Source organism: Azolla caroliniana, unplaced genomic scaffold, assembly GCF_043228905.1.
Source record: "Azolla caroliniana isolate FFs.n. ecotype wild unplaced genomic scaffold, voAzoCaro1.0.p SCAF_20, whole genome shotgun sequence".
Classification (NCBI taxonomy): domain Eukaryota; kingdom Viridiplantae; phylum Streptophyta; class Polypodiopsida; order Salviniales; family Salviniaceae; genus Azolla; species Azolla caroliniana.
Window position 1 is genome coordinate 11,801,910 of NW_028230455.1, and position 16,062 is coordinate 11,817,971.

The following is a 16,062-nucleotide window of genomic DNA, read 5'->3' on the forward strand; positions in this document are numbered from 1 at the left end:
TACAATAGCAAAGATAATTCTATCTACATCTATATATTCGACATTCATATCCCAAAATTTATTTCTGTACCGCAAGCAATTCATTCAGTGTTCACAGTTTTCTCGGATGGAATGAAACATACATACAAAAAGCACGATATTGTTCATACTAAATAAGCAGTAGAAGCAGAACATTTAAATTTACTATCAATTTAATAAGCAATATGGACATGCAACTAGAATTACAATAGCAAAGATAATTCTATCTACATCTATATATTCGACATTCATATCCCAAAATTTATTTCTGTACCGCAAGCAATTCATTCAGTGTTCACAGTTTTCTCGGATGGAATGAAACATACATACAAAAAGCACGATATTTCGCGTGCATGCAGCATATCCAATATTCTATTTGTGTAGATAAAAACGTCATCAAAGTTTTCTAGCATGGAATGAGACATCACATTGTTTTATTTATTATTTATTGAGGTGCTACGTATAAATGCACACCAAAAACACAACTAATTTCTTATTGCATCATTGTTTTCAGCATAACAGAAATCTTAAGCTCATCGAAAGAAAAAACATTTTCTGAGTGCATATCCAATATTCTATTTCTGTATAGAGAAAACAAAGTTTTCTAGCATGGAATGAGTCACATCCCAAATTTCATGATTCATTGAGGTGATCCCAAACAAGTTGATAGAAAGAAAAAACATTTTCTGAGTAACAGGAAATCGAGCACATTTTCCTTTGATCACTAACATTGTTTTCTGTATATACCAAAAACATATTTCACATGCGTACATGATAATTTATTGCTGTATATCAAAAACCTTTTACTCTTCTGCAAAGAAAGGTAAACTTTGGAGTTTTTGTACATGGATTCAAGCATTATGCTTTTCATCTACATTGACTGGAATCAGTGTTTGTGTATGAATAATTCCAACCCTCCGAAAACCTAAACCTTATTCTTTACATGGAATCATGCATCTGCGAATCTTTATCATCATCGTCATCATCAGGGGCTGAAACAGCTGCAATAATATCAGAGATATTCATCGGTGCATGCCTTGCAGCATACTGAAAGAGTACCTGGAGTAGTTTTTGGACCGAAATCATCAACATGATGGAGCAATTCACATATTTTAAGCAGAAAATATTAAGAAACAAAAACAATTTAGGGGAAAAAACTCCAGAAGACCCATGAGTTTTTTCTTTAGTTTCTTCAAATGATCCAGAAAACTTCAGAGTATTTTGGAGTTGTATTAACGCCATGTAAAAAGATTGAACACACCTTGGATACACTATCAGCTCCTGCTCTAAAGCGATTTGCAAGCCCTTTATACTGAATATCAGCGGCTATTGGCCTTCCATTTACATTAGTCAACCCTTGGTCACCAATGGCAAATTTTAAGAGCATCCCTGGCTTCAAATGCTGACTATTCTGGAAATTTTAACACAGCGACAATCATCACTCTTTATTTTGAGGACAGACATTAAGCCAAACTTCATTAAGAATTAAGAAATTTCATTAAGCACCTGTTCAAGGAATTGTTGAGGCATACACCCCAAAGCAACTGGAGGATCATCACAAGTGGCTACTGTTCCATTTACTTGTAGCTCAAGAACAACCTCAAAGATTAAATGAAAAAAAGAGAGATAATCACTTTACTAAACAAACTTACCTATCTGATTGTGTAAAAAGATGAAGGATTTTATACAAATTTTAGTACCTGTTGATAAGCTGGTATATTCCCATTTCTATCCGTGTCAATACAATATCGGCTACAAGTAGAGTCCTTCCACACGAGAGCCAATGGGGTGGTGCCCAGAACATAATGAGCATGCCTAATTCAATATACAAAGTTCATAAATATAGACAGAAAGAGTGAGAGAACCACTACAATATTTTATAAAATATCTTGAGTTTCAAGAAAAAGATAATATTCATTATGCAAAATATGGTCATTATGCAATTTGGAAGGTTGCCATAAGACCCACTACATATTAGACCAGGACCCTCGCGTTCAAGAAATGCATATTTTATTCCTTAAAGTGTCAAAATGTTTCATTACATTTAACGAACCATAGTTTGTACGTACTTGTTTAAGAACAAACAGCCATCCCGCTCAAATGGTACAGGACCACTATACGCAGCTTGCAACCCACCCACATCACATTTATATGCAGGTACAATGCTGAATCCGTATCGATTGTACGTAGAAGATTTATCTAAAGCATCTATTTCAGCCAGCTTGGATTCTATCCAGAAATGTCTGAATTCATAAGTGCAATCATAAAGAGGATATCCACGCCAGCACATCATGTCGATGATGTAGTAGGTGCTATTAGGCTGCATTCATCCAGAAAAAAACACAGAAATAGCTTCTCTTCAGAAAGAGTGGATACTACTTTAGAACAAGGGGAAAAACCTCTCAAATTAACAGAGTTTTTTATTTCCATCAATGCCTGTGAGTTTTCACTGATTCCCAAATGCTCTTGACCAACCCCTAATACAAGGAAGGGAGATGTATTGACCATATACTCGATAAAAAGAGATCAATTAACTATATGCTGCTCTTTCCCATTAAAATAAAGAAACTCTTAAACAGGAAGATGCATCCTTACTTTGTGGAATACACAATCCAGGATACAAAATTCATGAGTGTTATTTGATCCCTGACCCCTGACCCCGTTTGGCAATGCTGAAGGAAAGATATGTAGAACACGGCCATTTCGTGTTCGACTCACTGTTCTGCCACCTGAAGACACCACTATGCACCGATCTCCAGCAGGCCTAGCCAACACATACCTGCATGAATGAAAGCACCCACAGAAAGCTTAGCCAAAAAATTACAGTATATTAAATATTCTTCCTGAGTCACAACTTGACCACCAACTTCCCATAAATGCATACGTATCCAGTTCTACATTGCAAACATACACATTAATCATCCATTTACACCTAATCTATGTCAATTATTCACTGCTGTCTTCAATGTATACCTTCTGGATGAGAACAGTTTCTTAGTTGAAATGACTAGCAACTACTTGAATTTCTTGCAAAGTGGAAACTCTTCATACTTCCCCCTCCATTTACCTAGTAAGCTAAAACTGCAGCTCCCCCTTTACTTTTAGGTCTCTCCCCTGTGAGTCTCTTGTTTCACTCTTATCTCTCTTCACAATAAGCTCTTGTTTCACTCCTGTCTCTATTCACCGCTAAACTCTTGTTTCACTCCGTGTTCTTTAGATGATCAAAAGACTTTGATACCAGTAGTGTCTTATGCCTAACCGCTAGCTCTCTGTTTTACAGTTAGGCACTCTCTTCATCGAGCTAGCTATCTTCACCACTAGATTCATATTTCACTGCTAGGCAATCTCCAGTCCGAGCTTTCTTCATTGATAGACTCTCGTTTCACCGCTTACTCTCTTCATCACCAACAGCACACATTGAACACACAATTTCACTTAACAAAGTGAGTTCTCTACTTTTTCTCACCCCCTCTATCCTACAACCTAAACAAAAACCCCATACATGAGACAATAGCACACGTTGAACACACAATTTCACTTAACCAAGTGAGATCTCTATCTTTTCTCACGTTCTTTAGCATTTGTGTGTTACTATAAAAAAACAAACAAGTTTTGTTAATGCAGAAACATAAGTACTGCAGTTTGGATAATATGGTTGCCACTGTAAGCTTTCCTGTGGCATCATATTACTGATGTATCATGTCTGTGTAACCTAAACTTCTCCATGACGTAAGCATGTGTTGTGTGTGCAAATGGCATCTTATACATTAACCTTGCATTTTCAGCATATAATAAAAATCAGGCCTCCTGATTGGAGCATATAGTATATAGCATTGGATTTCCGTGACATTCTACCTTTTGGGCAGTTTAGGTAGTTCGACCAATAATGTGTTAAAGCTTTTTTCCATATGGAAGTTTGAAGTTGGCATCCTTGTGCATCATAAACTTCTTTATGTGGAGTGACATGTGGAAAAAGACCTAATGGATGATACTTGATTGTACAAATTAACCTAACCTTACCATAATCTCACTTTATCTTGTGCCCAAAGCAGAACTTTTCTAGCAGAAGGCACAATAGACAAGAAAGCATAGAACAAGTCGACCATAAGGCTTATAATCTCTTTTCAGACCCTGGAACTTCCCTGCATAGCATTATCCGTAAAATAAGGTCTAATAAACAAGAAAGGCAATCAAATGAATAAATTATAATGCTTACTAGCCACTTTTGAGAACATAGGAATTTTCTATACAGTATCACCGGTAGGATAGGGTCTAATAATAGCCCAATGTATAAACATAGTTCTTACCCATCTCTTTTCACACACGGATATCAGAACTTCTCTATATGGTCCTATTTATTATAGGAGTCTAATTGCAGTATAACAAATCAAACACAATATACAGCCTTATAGTAATAGTAATCGAATACGTCCTTCCACAGATTTTAGAATTTGTCTACATGGGAATATTCATAATCAAAGTACTATTTGAATCATTAAGCGCTCCAACGAATCAAATGTAATCCTTAGATTATATATAACAAACTTATCCAAATATGATCTTTTGCAAACTTACACAAATTGTTCCAACGTAAGTAAAAGCCTACTGTAGTTAAACACGACGAGTAGGAACTGTGACTCTTACCAGTCTCTATTGAGGTGTGAGGGCACATCCACCATCCATTCAGGCAGCATGAACTGCTGTTTGAACCAATCCTGAGCTTTTCTTCCCTTCAGACCTGCAGCCTGAGGAATCCCGGAGATCTCATCTTTCTCTGGTCCGATCTCTCTTTCTCCTACATCTCCAAATTTAACTGTTGGACCCTTCACCTTCTTCTGTTGTTTCTCTTCCTCTTCCAGTGTTACCTCCTTCTCTTGTCGAACAAAAACTGTACCAATAAAAAAAACATGTTTTTAATCCTCTTCATTTTCTTGAGTAACCATGGATGCACTGTGAAGCAGAAAATCCTCTGTTTCCCATTTGTAAAATACCCTACCTGAATCGGGTATCAGATCATCCGTTCCCCGCTTCTGCGATCGTTTCTGAGGAGAAACCATAGCAACATCGCTCTGCTGCTGCTGCTGCTGAACTTCGACAAATTCAAGCTGCACCTGAGAGTAAGAGGAAGAAGAGAAAGAGAAGCAACGATTCTGTTCTTCTTCTCCTTCTTCTCCCTCTTCTTGATAGCTGAGAGAGGAATGGCGTTCTTCCTCCTGAGAGAGGAAGAAGGAGACGACACGGCGGGCATGGTGTTGAAGGTCGCGTCTGCCCTGGCGCTGCCTCTGCAGGGCGAGGTCTCTGCGTTTCTGTTGATCGGAGATGGCGCGTTTGTGGAGGCGGGAGGGGGAGTGGCGATGGTGTGAAGAAGAAGAAGAAGAAGAAGGCCTGCTGTTGTGTTGGTTAGGGTTGGGAGGAGGGGAAGGAGGAAGGTGAGGCTCTGTCATCGTCATGGCCATGGCCATGGGGAGGAGGAAAGCTCTCCTTCTCTCTGTGGGGGGGAATCAGAATCAGAATCAGAACCTCTGAATCAGAATCTCTGAATCAGAAAAGAAGGAAAGGATTAGCAGAAGAAGAAGAAGAAGAAGAAGAAGAAGAAGCAGGGAAAGGATTAGCAGAAGAAGAAGCAGAAGCAGAAGCAGAAGAAGAAGAAGAAATAGTATAAACCATACGGGCATTCGCATTCGCGAATGTTTTAAACCCTTCGAGTATGGTTACTACCATAGTATTCTTTATTTATTATTAAAGGTTAAAAAAAAATTTTAAGGTAAAAAGTGTAATAAAAAAAAAACAATAAGAATGTTTTTGATAACATACTCATTCGTATGCAAAAAAGAATGTTTTGCCAATGCATTCGAGTATACTATGTACCATAGTACGTACAATTCGTTCGTGTTCGTCTAGCATAACATTCGTTTTCTTACGTTGGAAAACGAATGCGAATGTTATTCATATTTTTTAAATGTTCTTTTTTGTTTTTTTTCCCATATTTTTTAGGCTTATTTACCTCATAATAAATAGTTAATCCAAAAGTATGGTATTTTTTTTAACCTTTAATAATAAATAAAGAATACTATGGTAGTAACCATACTCGAAGGGTTTAAAACATTCGCGAAGGAGAATGCACGTATGGTTTATACTATTTCTTCTTCTTCTTCTGCTAATCCTTTCCCTGCTTCTGCTTCTGCTTCTGCTTCTTCTGCTAATCCTTTCCTTCTTTGACGGGGTCGAACCGAGCGTTGACGAATTCGCCGAGGCCTTCGCTGGAAGGTCTATTTATTCGATCGGTGATCTATACTCGGGGTATGATCAATTCCAACTAGTTGTGGAGAGCAGGGACATCACGACGATGCGGACTCCTATCGGCCTAGTGCGAATGTGTACCTTGCCACAAGGAGGCACTAACTCTGTAGCCCACATGGTAAATGCAATGAACAAGGTACTGAGAGATTGCATCCCCGACATCACCATGTCGTTCCTCGATGACATCCCCATAAAAGGGTGTTATGAAGCGGAGAAAGATGAAACCTTGGACGAGTATGGGTGCAAACGTTTTGTGGCATATCACATCTCCGATTGCGAGAAGGTTCTACAAAGACTCGAAGATGCACGCTTGACCTTCTCGGGTGAGAAATCGGCATTCGGCCAACCAGAGATCCTTGTGGTGGGACACTTGTGCGGGGCGTACGGACGGAAGCCATCCCCAGCAAAGGTGGACGCCATCACAGACATGAGGGAAGAATGTAAATCGCAAACAGAGGTGAGGCGATTTCTTGGTGCTTGTGCATTCTACCACATCTGGATCCCGCACTATGCTCACCTAGTCGAGCCCTTGTATGGGCTACTTAAGAAGGGGCGGAAGTTCAAGTGGGAGGAAGAGCACACAGAGGCAATGAAGAGGCTCAAAGGAATGTTGGTAGCGGCACCAGCTTTACGAAAAGCCGTATACAAGGAAGGGGTGCCCATCTACACGACGGTAGATACGAGTCCAACAGGGATTGGATGGGTCATCAACCAAGAAGGAGAGGATGGTACACGCTATGCCATCCGGTTCGGAGCCAAGGTCTTAAGCGAGCGACAACAAGGATACGCCCAAGTAAAACGTGAGCTTTGGGGTATTGTGTCCGCAGTGAAGGCGGATAAAGATTACCTAATCGGGTCAGAGGTGGTAATAGAGACGGATTGCCTTCCAATCCTAGGGATGGTTTCGGGGTGTGCAACACCTGACCTAGCTATGGTAAGATGGATCGCTTACATCAAATCAATGAACCCGGAGATTCACCACATTTCAGGGAAGAACAATGTCATGGCAGATATGCTATCGAGGGCAAGGTTCGAAGGCGAAAGTGACATGGTGTCTGAAGATGAGGATGTCGCTCTTGACTTCTTTAAGACAGCCCAAGCGTCTATAGATGATCAAGATGTGCGAGTACTCCACGCCTTCAACGAAAGTGAATATGAAGGGGAGTGGCTACACATTGGCAAGTTCTTAAGCTCAATGACAATGGATAGTTCATGGTCGAAGCAGGAAGCACAAAGAGTCTGAAAGAAAGCGTACAAGTACTTCCTACGAGGGGGATTCCTTTGGAGGCACCCGAAGAGAAGGACGGGGACGCCACAACGAGTGTTCATAAAGGAAGAGGACCAGACAACATTGGTGTCTGAATTCCACGAGAGTCCTTGGGCGGGCCATAGAGGAACGTGGGCAACATTCGAGAAGTTAAAGGAGAAGTATTGGTGGCCGGGAATGTACAAGGATGTTGCCCATTTCATGGGGACGTGTGAAAGCTGTCAGATACACTCCAACATACGCCATAGGGACGAGTTGCACCCGACCTACCCACTCACCATACACTTCAAATGGATGGTGGATTTGGTTTCGATGCCAATGGGAGTGGGCCAAATGAAATATTTGGTGCTAGCAAGAGAAGACCTAACAAACCAAGTAGAAGGGCGGGCCTTAGCAAACAAAACGACGGCGGGGGTGTGTAAATTCTTACTCGAGGATGTCATCTGCCGGTACGGATGTGTGGGAAAGATAGTGGCCGATAGAGGAGAGTTGAATGCTCACGAAGCTACAGAGCTCTTTGACCGACTTGGAGTGAAGCTCTCTCTCACGACCGCTTATAACCCGGAGACTAATGGAAAGATAGAACGCGGACACGGGCCTATCGTAAAAGCCATTGTACGAGCTATAATGCTACCTACCACCTCGCTGAACTCGATGGGACTAAGCTGGTAGTACCAATAGCCGGGAAGCGGGTCAAAATCTTCAAAAAGCGACACGACAAGGAGCCAAACCTCGATGACCTTGACGAAGACAAAGGCGAGCAAACAACAAGCCATGGGGTCAATGAGGAGGAGGAAATGAACTACTGACCACCCTCAGCCCGCCATTCTTGGCACATACCGGAGGATGTGCAGTTTGGTGGGGGTGGATGTCGTGATGTGGCATGCTCGAGGGTGGGAAAAACCGGCGAAAAGGGGGTAAAAAATGTGCATGTGCAATGTGTGTGCACACAAAAGCGATTAATTGTGCATATGCAAAATAAAAAGGAAAAGAAAGGGTAAAAGGGAGGTATAGAAGCTCGTGCAAAAAGTAAGAGAGAGGTGAGATAAAGGGTAGAGGGGAGATAGGCTATAAATTTATAGAGATAGAATTATATATTATATAAGAAAGAGTTAGTGGGTTAGTGGATAGTCACATTGACTATTACTTAGAGGTGCGTGGTTTGAATTTAGTCTTACAATGCAGCGTGATTTAAGGAATTTTATTCCTTTTTCATTGAAGACAAATTTGGCGACCCCCCCCCTTCTTTTTTTCCTATAAAAGGAGGTCGAGGGGGGCTCATTTGGAAGGACGTTTTGGGAAGAGGAGACTATCGCCAATTTTCCTTCGAAGCTCTTCATCTCCTTATTCACCACTTTTCTTCATCTCATACCCCTTCATCCCCCCATCGCCACGTGCTTGTGAGCCCAAGCTTCGTTGGTTCGACGTTGCTCCGCCCCGTTCGTCGTTGCGAGCCCGTGTGCTTGCCGTTCGGGTGGTCGTGGTTCGTTGGGATTGGCATTTTGGTGGTGCTCGTGTGTTCGTCTTCGCCGTGTTCGGTTTTGCCTTGTCTCTAAGGGCATTTAATATTTATGTTTTGATTGAGCTTGTGGTTAACTATAAGTTGCCATTGTAAACAAAACCCTATTTTATAAAGGGTCCTCTTGCATAAGAATTGAACACGTATTTAACTCTTTGGTCAATATCGTTCGTGTTTCTTTCTCTCCTTCTTTCTTTATTCGTGTCTTTCTTGTACGTTCGGTCGTCTTGTGACGAGGGGACCGTTCGGGCTTGCCCATGCACCTCTCCTCCTCATAAAGGCGTACGAGCATTTGTATGTGTGTTTGTGTCTTCCTTGTACGTTCGGTCGTCTTGTGACGAGGGGACCGTTCGGGCTTGCCCATGCACCTCTCCTCCTCATAAAGGCGTACGTGCATTTTGTGCGTGTGTTTGTGTCTTCCTTGTACGTTCGACCATCTTGTGATGAGGGGACCGTTCAGGCTTGCCCATGCACCTCTCCTCCTCATAAAGGCGTACGAGCATTTGTGCGTGTGTTTGTGTCTTCCTTGTACGTTCGGCCGTCTTGTGACGAGCCTCCTCATAAAGGCATACGAGCATTTGTGTGTGTGTTTTGTGTCTTCCTTGTACGTTCGACGTCTTGTGACGAGGGAGCGTTCAGGCGCGCCCATGCACCTCTCCTCCTCATAAAGTCGTACGGACATTCATGTTTGTGTTATCGTTCCCTTGTGCGTTCATGTTGCGTGCTCATCTTGCTTGTACTCGTTTGGTCACTTGGCTCGTACGGTGATCTCGGAAGGTCGACAAGTCGTGATCAACGAGAGCCACCGGCCTCACAAAACAAAAGGGGAACGAGACCTTGCTCGGGAAGGGGTGGGGAAGTAGTATTTTCATAAAGCAAACCTCGGGTCTTCTCTATCCCTTGAGTACTCCCTAGTCTGAGACCCCCGTGGTCCCGCCCAAGTAACACACGCGCGCGAAACTTTGCGACAACGTTCCGTTATGTTCTAAATTCTCCACGCGCGGTCTTTGCGGTTTTTTGAACATGTTTTGGTTCTTCGTGGATGGATGGATCGCAAAGCCCGCCCCTGCTTCACTTCCGGACAAAACCTTCTCGTGGGAAATTTCGTCACTTCCTCCTCTCTCACTTTCATCAAACCTCTAAGCCTCCCTCTCTTTTGCAAGGTTATTATCTACTTCACATCCAAGCACCTTTTCGGTTTAGATGAGCGTTTTTCTGTACTTTAAGCCACTAAAGCCTCTTTTTGGCTTGAAGCCCACTTCCATTTCTAAGTTTGCAAATATTGCCATTTTTGATGATTCGACCAACCAATTTAGGCCTTCTAATGATGGTTCTATATATCATGCTGACAATTCTTGCAGATTTAAGGGGAACACTTTGAAGATGATTTGATGGATCCCCTCAACAACCATCACTATAATGGTCATGTTAAGCTCAAGATGTTTTTTGTCACTATAATAATTATGTTTGCCCTCCACACATTGGTACAATCATCTAACAATGTTCATATCTAATGTTTTTTGTCATTTAACAAATGGATTAAGCCTCCTACCACAATACATCATATTATTCATCAATACAACATTATTTGTCACTGCTACCAAGAATAGTAGAGCTATGTTTGATTAACTAAATTTTTGAACACTTGAGGCTCAAGTTAAAAACACTTTTAATGATTTAATGTTTCATCAAAAGCCTAGGAAGGATGATTTAATGTTTCATCAAGCTAAGAACATTTTAATGATTTAATGTTTCATCAGAAGCCTAGGAACGATGATGTAATATTTCATCAAGCTAAAAACACTTTAATGATTTAATGTTTCATCATAAGCCTAGGAAAGACAATTTAATGTTTCATCAGAAGGCACTAAAAATGTTTTCACTATTAACATGCATGTTCCCAATATTATATCAAATATAACACAATTAACATGATCAATAAAAAGATGTAGTACTACAAACAAAGAACATGCTGATCATCTTCATATGAATTAGTAACAATAACAATAATCATAATAATAACTTGGATATAATATATTAATCATACTCATATAATCTATCCTTCTCGGGTGAGACTTCGAAAATGTTTAATCGAGTCTTCCTACATATTAAGAAGAGAATCCACTCTAGGGCTACTTTCTTCTCTCCCATAAAAGAGGAATTCAAATTTCAACCTAAATATAATAATAGAGAAATAGGAGGAGGAATCATATCTCTCTCTCTCTCAGAAAATTGCCATTTCTTACTGGCTTAAATTTTCATCAATTGGTTCTTCCGACACTAGCACAACTGGGGGGAAAACCCACACACTAATACTTCCTTTTTCAATCAACAATAACAGAAAAAGGAAGTTGGGTAGGCTAGCTAGCACAACTATATTAATGATGCTAAAAGCCCCAATTGGCTATTGGCTATATATATAAGCATATAGCAGATCGGATGCGCTTGAATTGAAAATGATATTGGATTCAATCCACTTTTTTAGTATACGTTAGCATGCCCGTGGTGGGCCATGTCTTTGCATCTTTGATGAACGAAGATCCGATTCGACCCCCTCGTACAATTATCCTCGATGCACCTCGAACTTGTATTATGCCATTGGTTGGCATCCTTGTGAAATAGGGTTCCCACTCGATCGCCTTGCATAATCTTCTTCAGGACATCCGGACCCGAACCGCTACAAAAATTAAGGAATAAAACCAAATTAGAAGTGATGCAAGGATGGTGATCAAATGAGAATGAACTGGTCATCATGGGAAATCGGTGTCTACCTTGCAATGATGACGGGTACCCCGGCATTGGCCAAGGTTTGAGCCGCATAAACCTTGGCATCCAGTCCTTCCTTAGATCCCACCTTTGCTTTCGGACCATAATTCACAAGATCGGCATGTTCCTCTTCTATGTAAGTGTGAATTAGCTCGGATTCGGGTTCGGATGGGGGACTTGTGTGAAGCCCTGCCTCATCGACAAGGAGGATCAATAGGTCCGATTTCACTTCCAATGCTAAAAGAGCTGCCAAGCTGTCATTATCCCAGAAAATGGCATTGCCATCCTGCCAATACATATAGAACTCCAATGATAAATACATGAATAAATATATGCATATGTTCATAGATTCAGTTATGAAGGAAGGGGACTGCAATGAAATGCCTTAAAACCATATACATATATACACATATGCATGTATGTAATATATATATATATATATAGGTATAGTTCCATATAGTTATGTTCTGGGTTTACCTCATGTGGATCACCCCTTGTACTAATAGCATCATTCTCGTTGAAGATTGGTACTACTTGCATGGCGAGTAGAGAGTTCACGGTGTCAATAAGTTGGTCTCTGAAATCATGGTTTCTAAAGTCATTGCTTGTTACCAAGAGTTGGGAAGATGCCACATCCAGCTGCAATGAAACCAAATCACTTCAATGTTAAATGACATTAAGAAACAAAAACACACGCATACATATTGTGATTTTGTGTTATATCTTCCGTAATTTTGTATACATATATGTTATGCATCTATACATATATGTGCATACCATGACTTTGTGTTATATCTTTCATAATTGTGTATATACATATGTTATGCATGTATACACATATGTTGTGCAGAATCATGATTTTGTGTTATATCTTTCATAATTGTGTATATACATATGTTATGCATGTATATAATGTCGAGAGAACAATACCAAGCTAAACAGTGTATCATAAAGAGTAATAAGCCCACTTTGTCCAACAGCAGCACATGCTTTTCCATCCAATTGTAGGTCAGGTTTTTCAAGGTGATCCGCAAAACTACACAATCCAAACAAACAATATTATTGTGGCATTCTAAGCTAACCTTCCATGAAATACAATTATCATATTGTCTTGTAGTATACAGATCTTTAACATGTGGTACATTCTTAGCTAATCAATTCCATCAAATACAATATCATTTTGTCTCTCTGTCCACAACTCCTAAGAATATAGACCTAAAATCACCTTCGATTCAAGGTTCTGCGATGGCGAAGAAGCCTCCATCCCATACCCACAGCTCCCGATGTCACAAGGATTACTTCAATGCCTGAATCCAGCAGCTCTTTTACCTATAATATAAACACAAAATTAATCTTAAGCCCATAAAAGAAAGTGGTTATGTGAATGGAATTATATGTAAATAGACAAAAAGAATGCTTTGCATTGACATATCTCAATGAGATGAAGGAAAGTTATAAGGAGATTCACCTGCTCACACAATGAGCCAACACGTCCAAGTGCAAATTTTCCATCCTCAGCTCTTGTGATCACAGTTGTGCCAACCTGAAAGAGTAGAAAATACAGAAACCATGAAAAAAAAAGGAACTTTATGCCCATTTTTAACAAATCCATCGGCTGTGGAAGATGTGCAATCACATAGTTCAGTCCCCAACCACATGGATTATCTGTATCAATATTGGTGCAAATCTATTACTATTCATTGTTGGTATGCAAATACATTGCTCATGAGCACTTCCATATGTATTTGGTTTAGAAGGCATGGATATGGGTGCCTTATATTTTGTAGTGTAATCTAATACTATCAGTTGGTAGGTATACAAATGTTGTAAATAAGAGACGCTAGGGTTTAGGGTTTCAGAACTAGTGTGAAGCCTTTCTATTGGATGGGTTTAGGGTTTGTAATCTAATACTATCAGTTGTAGGTATACAAATTTTGTAAATAAGAGACGCTAGGGTTTAGGGTTTCAGAACTAGTGTGAAGCCTTTCTATTGGATAGGTTTAGGGTTTAGGGTTTGAAGGAGAACTCCATTGCATTTGCTGTATAATTTACTGACCAGAAAGATCAGACTAAATATAGCATGAACCAATCCAAAGTGACCATATAGACCTCCATTGCATTTGTTGTATTTATTCCAAAGGCTCATGAGAGAGATGATCATGAAAATTCAGGATTATGCCACCCAAAACAAGATCAAAGAGAAACTTAAAGAGAGATTTGATGGCAAATTTAGAACCCAATTCAAAATTTTATAAACACATGCAATTTAGACAAATCAAAAGCATCAACCGCAATACACAAGTCACTATTCTATTAAGATATGCATTATATAACACAGTCCACTGTTCTATATAATCATGCATTTTATGAGAGTATAATGCATCAACTCCACTAGAACATGCATTAAATCACATTTCCATTGTTCTATATGGGCATGCATAAGAATACAATTTCAATACTCTATACATTGGAGATGGTGCACTAAAAATGCATCAAACCTAATTCAAAAGTTTCATCATTCAATGTTGCATGAATGAACATGCATTTAAAATAACTAAGATATTCAAGACAAAAGATCTAAAAATGTTTTTAACTGGCCATCTTCATCATCCAAAAGCTATATCAGAACATGCATTTAAAACGCGCAAAAGCCCAATTCATCATCTTAAGCATGCACAGTTTGATCAGAACATGCGTTTAAAACTCCTTCAGAATCTAGCTCAATGTCACATTAAAATATGTACTTTTAACATAAGAAAAAAAAACATAGAAATCCAATTAAAAGCTTTATTAAAAAAAACACAAATTTTAGAATAAGAAAAGAAATCATCAATCGAAAACGAAAATCTTCTCATTGTAATAAGACTATCATCTGATTATGATACACAGGGACGTTACAAAGATTACAGAAAACAGGAAAATATAACGAAGTAGGAAAACCATGCCACAAAAATATAGTATTCCACTGCGGAAAACAGGAAATGTTAAGAGAATAATACATGGAGAGAGAGAGAGAGAGAGAGAGAGAGCAAATAGAATCGAATGTGTTTACAATAAACACAGGAGAAAGGTAGAGACCCCTTTAATATATAAATATATTAAGAGGAAAAACTGAGTGAACAAATCAGAGAGAAAGCCCATTATAATATATACATATACATATATGGCAAACAGAGAAACAGATTACAGAGAAACTGAGTGAAGTAAAATGTGTGTGTAGCAAGTATTGCAGAGAAACAGAGGTATGGAGGGGGGAAGGAAATGTTAATGGGAAACATTGAAATGGAAAGAAGAAGAGGAAGGATTGAGAAGAAATGCAGTACCTTCACAATCACACGCCTTGTGGCCTTGATAAAATCTCTGTGAGGATCCATGAGGCCTTGTGAATGTAAGAAGAAGATGAAAGGAGCTCTCTGTATATATAGTATATATATATATCTATATATATATAATCTATTTATTTATTTAATGTATTAAGAAAAAAAAGGAATTTAACGGCAAGATCCAGAAAGGAATTAAAAAATAAATAAAAATTTTAAACAGATATTTAATTTATTGATAAAAAAAAAATTCTAAGCATTGCTTTTTGTCTGTTCCTGGGATTGATGAGCTTCTTCTGCGCTGATTTGATTCTTCTGTGTCTGCTGCCTTCAGTAAGTAAGTAAGTAAGTATCTGTGTGTGTGTGTATTTGATCGAACAAATTTCTGAGCCATATATAGTAACTTTTAAAAAAGAGAAGGAAAAAGGCCAAGAAGAAGAAGAAGAAGAAAAAATGAGCTTTTTTTTTTTCTTGGGAGGGGGGGGAATCAGAAGGAAAAAACCGCCGATTCACACACACACTCTGTTCACTCTCTGTTCTCACTCTGTTCTCTCTCTCTCTCTCTCTCTCTCTCAACTTTCACTTGCTTAATTCACAATACATATGCACCATGCATATACATACATACTCTCTCTCTCTCTCTCTCTCTCTCTCTCTCTCTCTCTCTCGGCTTCTGGCCTTATGTCTTGGTCTAGATTCTGGCCTTATGTCCTGCTCTGGCTTTTGGCCTTCTTGTCTTGGTCTGGCTTCTGTCCTTTGGCCTTCTATCCTGGTCTGGCATCTAGCCTTCTGCCTTGGTCTGGCTTCTGTCCTTTGGCCTTCTATCCTGGTCTGGCATCTAGCCTTCTGCCTTGGTCTGGCTTCTGGCCTTT

At 39.6% G+C, this 16,062-nt stretch overlaps 2 protein-coding genes across 2 annotated transcripts; both read right to left on the reverse strand.

The window, feature by feature from the left end:
• Window positions 1–687: 687 nt before the first annotated feature.
• On the reverse strand, window positions 688–5,520 carry LOC147851039 (snurportin-1 protein). Its single transcript, XM_087335618.1, has 8 exons — window positions 5,015–5,520; window positions 4,663–4,906; window positions 2,614–2,797; window positions 2,088–2,338; window positions 1,719–1,833; window positions 1,525–1,617; window positions 1,280–1,429; window positions 688–1,077 (listed from the first exon to the last, which is right to left on the reverse strand). Exons 1-8 carry the CDS (start codon window positions 5,478–5,480, stop codon window positions 958–960), a joined length of 1,623 nt encoding a protein of 540 aa, XP_087191744.1. The 5' UTR covers window positions 5,481–5,520; the 3' UTR covers window positions 688–957.
• Window positions 5,521–11,565: 6,045 nt separating this feature from the next.
• LOC147851040 (delta-1-pyrroline-5-carboxylate synthase-like) lies at window positions 11,566–15,335 on the reverse strand. The gene is made up of 7 exons (XM_087335757.1): window positions 15,194–15,335; window positions 13,339–13,413; window positions 13,096–13,199; window positions 12,801–12,906; window positions 12,348–12,509; window positions 11,876–12,156; window positions 11,566–11,781 (listed from the first exon to the last, which is right to left on the reverse strand). The coding sequence occupies exons 1-7, from the start codon at window positions 15,242–15,244 to the stop codon at window positions 11,586–11,588; spliced, it is 975 nt and encodes a 324-aa protein (XP_087191883.1). The 5' UTR covers window positions 15,245–15,335; the 3' UTR covers window positions 11,566–11,585.
• Between the last annotated feature and the right edge of the window lie 727 nt (window positions 15,336–16,062).

Bases quoted from the DNA above. Each gene is read 5' to 3' on its own strand.
- LOC147851040 (XM_087335757.1), bottom strand. From the start codon at position 15,244: ATGGATCCTCACAGAGATTTTATCAAGGCCACAAGGCGTGTGATTGTG. The intron at 13,414-15,193 runs GTACTGCATTTC...CTACTCTTTCAG, and splicing joins CAAGGCGTGTGATTGTGAAG to GTTGGCACAACTGTGATCAC. The intron at 12,907-13,095 runs GTGATTTTAGGT...TGGATTGTGTAG, and splicing joins CGCAGAACCTTGAATCGAAG to TTTTGCGGATCACCTTGAAA.
- LOC147851039 (XM_087335618.1), bottom strand. From the start codon at position 5,480: ATGGCCATGGCCATGACGATGACAGAGCCTCACCTTCCTCCTTCCCCT. The intron at 1,618-1,718 runs GTACTAAAATTT...TTAATCTTTGAG, and splicing joins ATATACCAGCTTATCAACAG to GTTGTTCTTGAGCTACAAGT. The intron at 1,430-1,524 runs GTGCTTAATGAA...TAAAATTTCCAG, and splicing joins CTCAACAATTCCTTGAACAG to AATAGTCAGCATTTGAAGCC.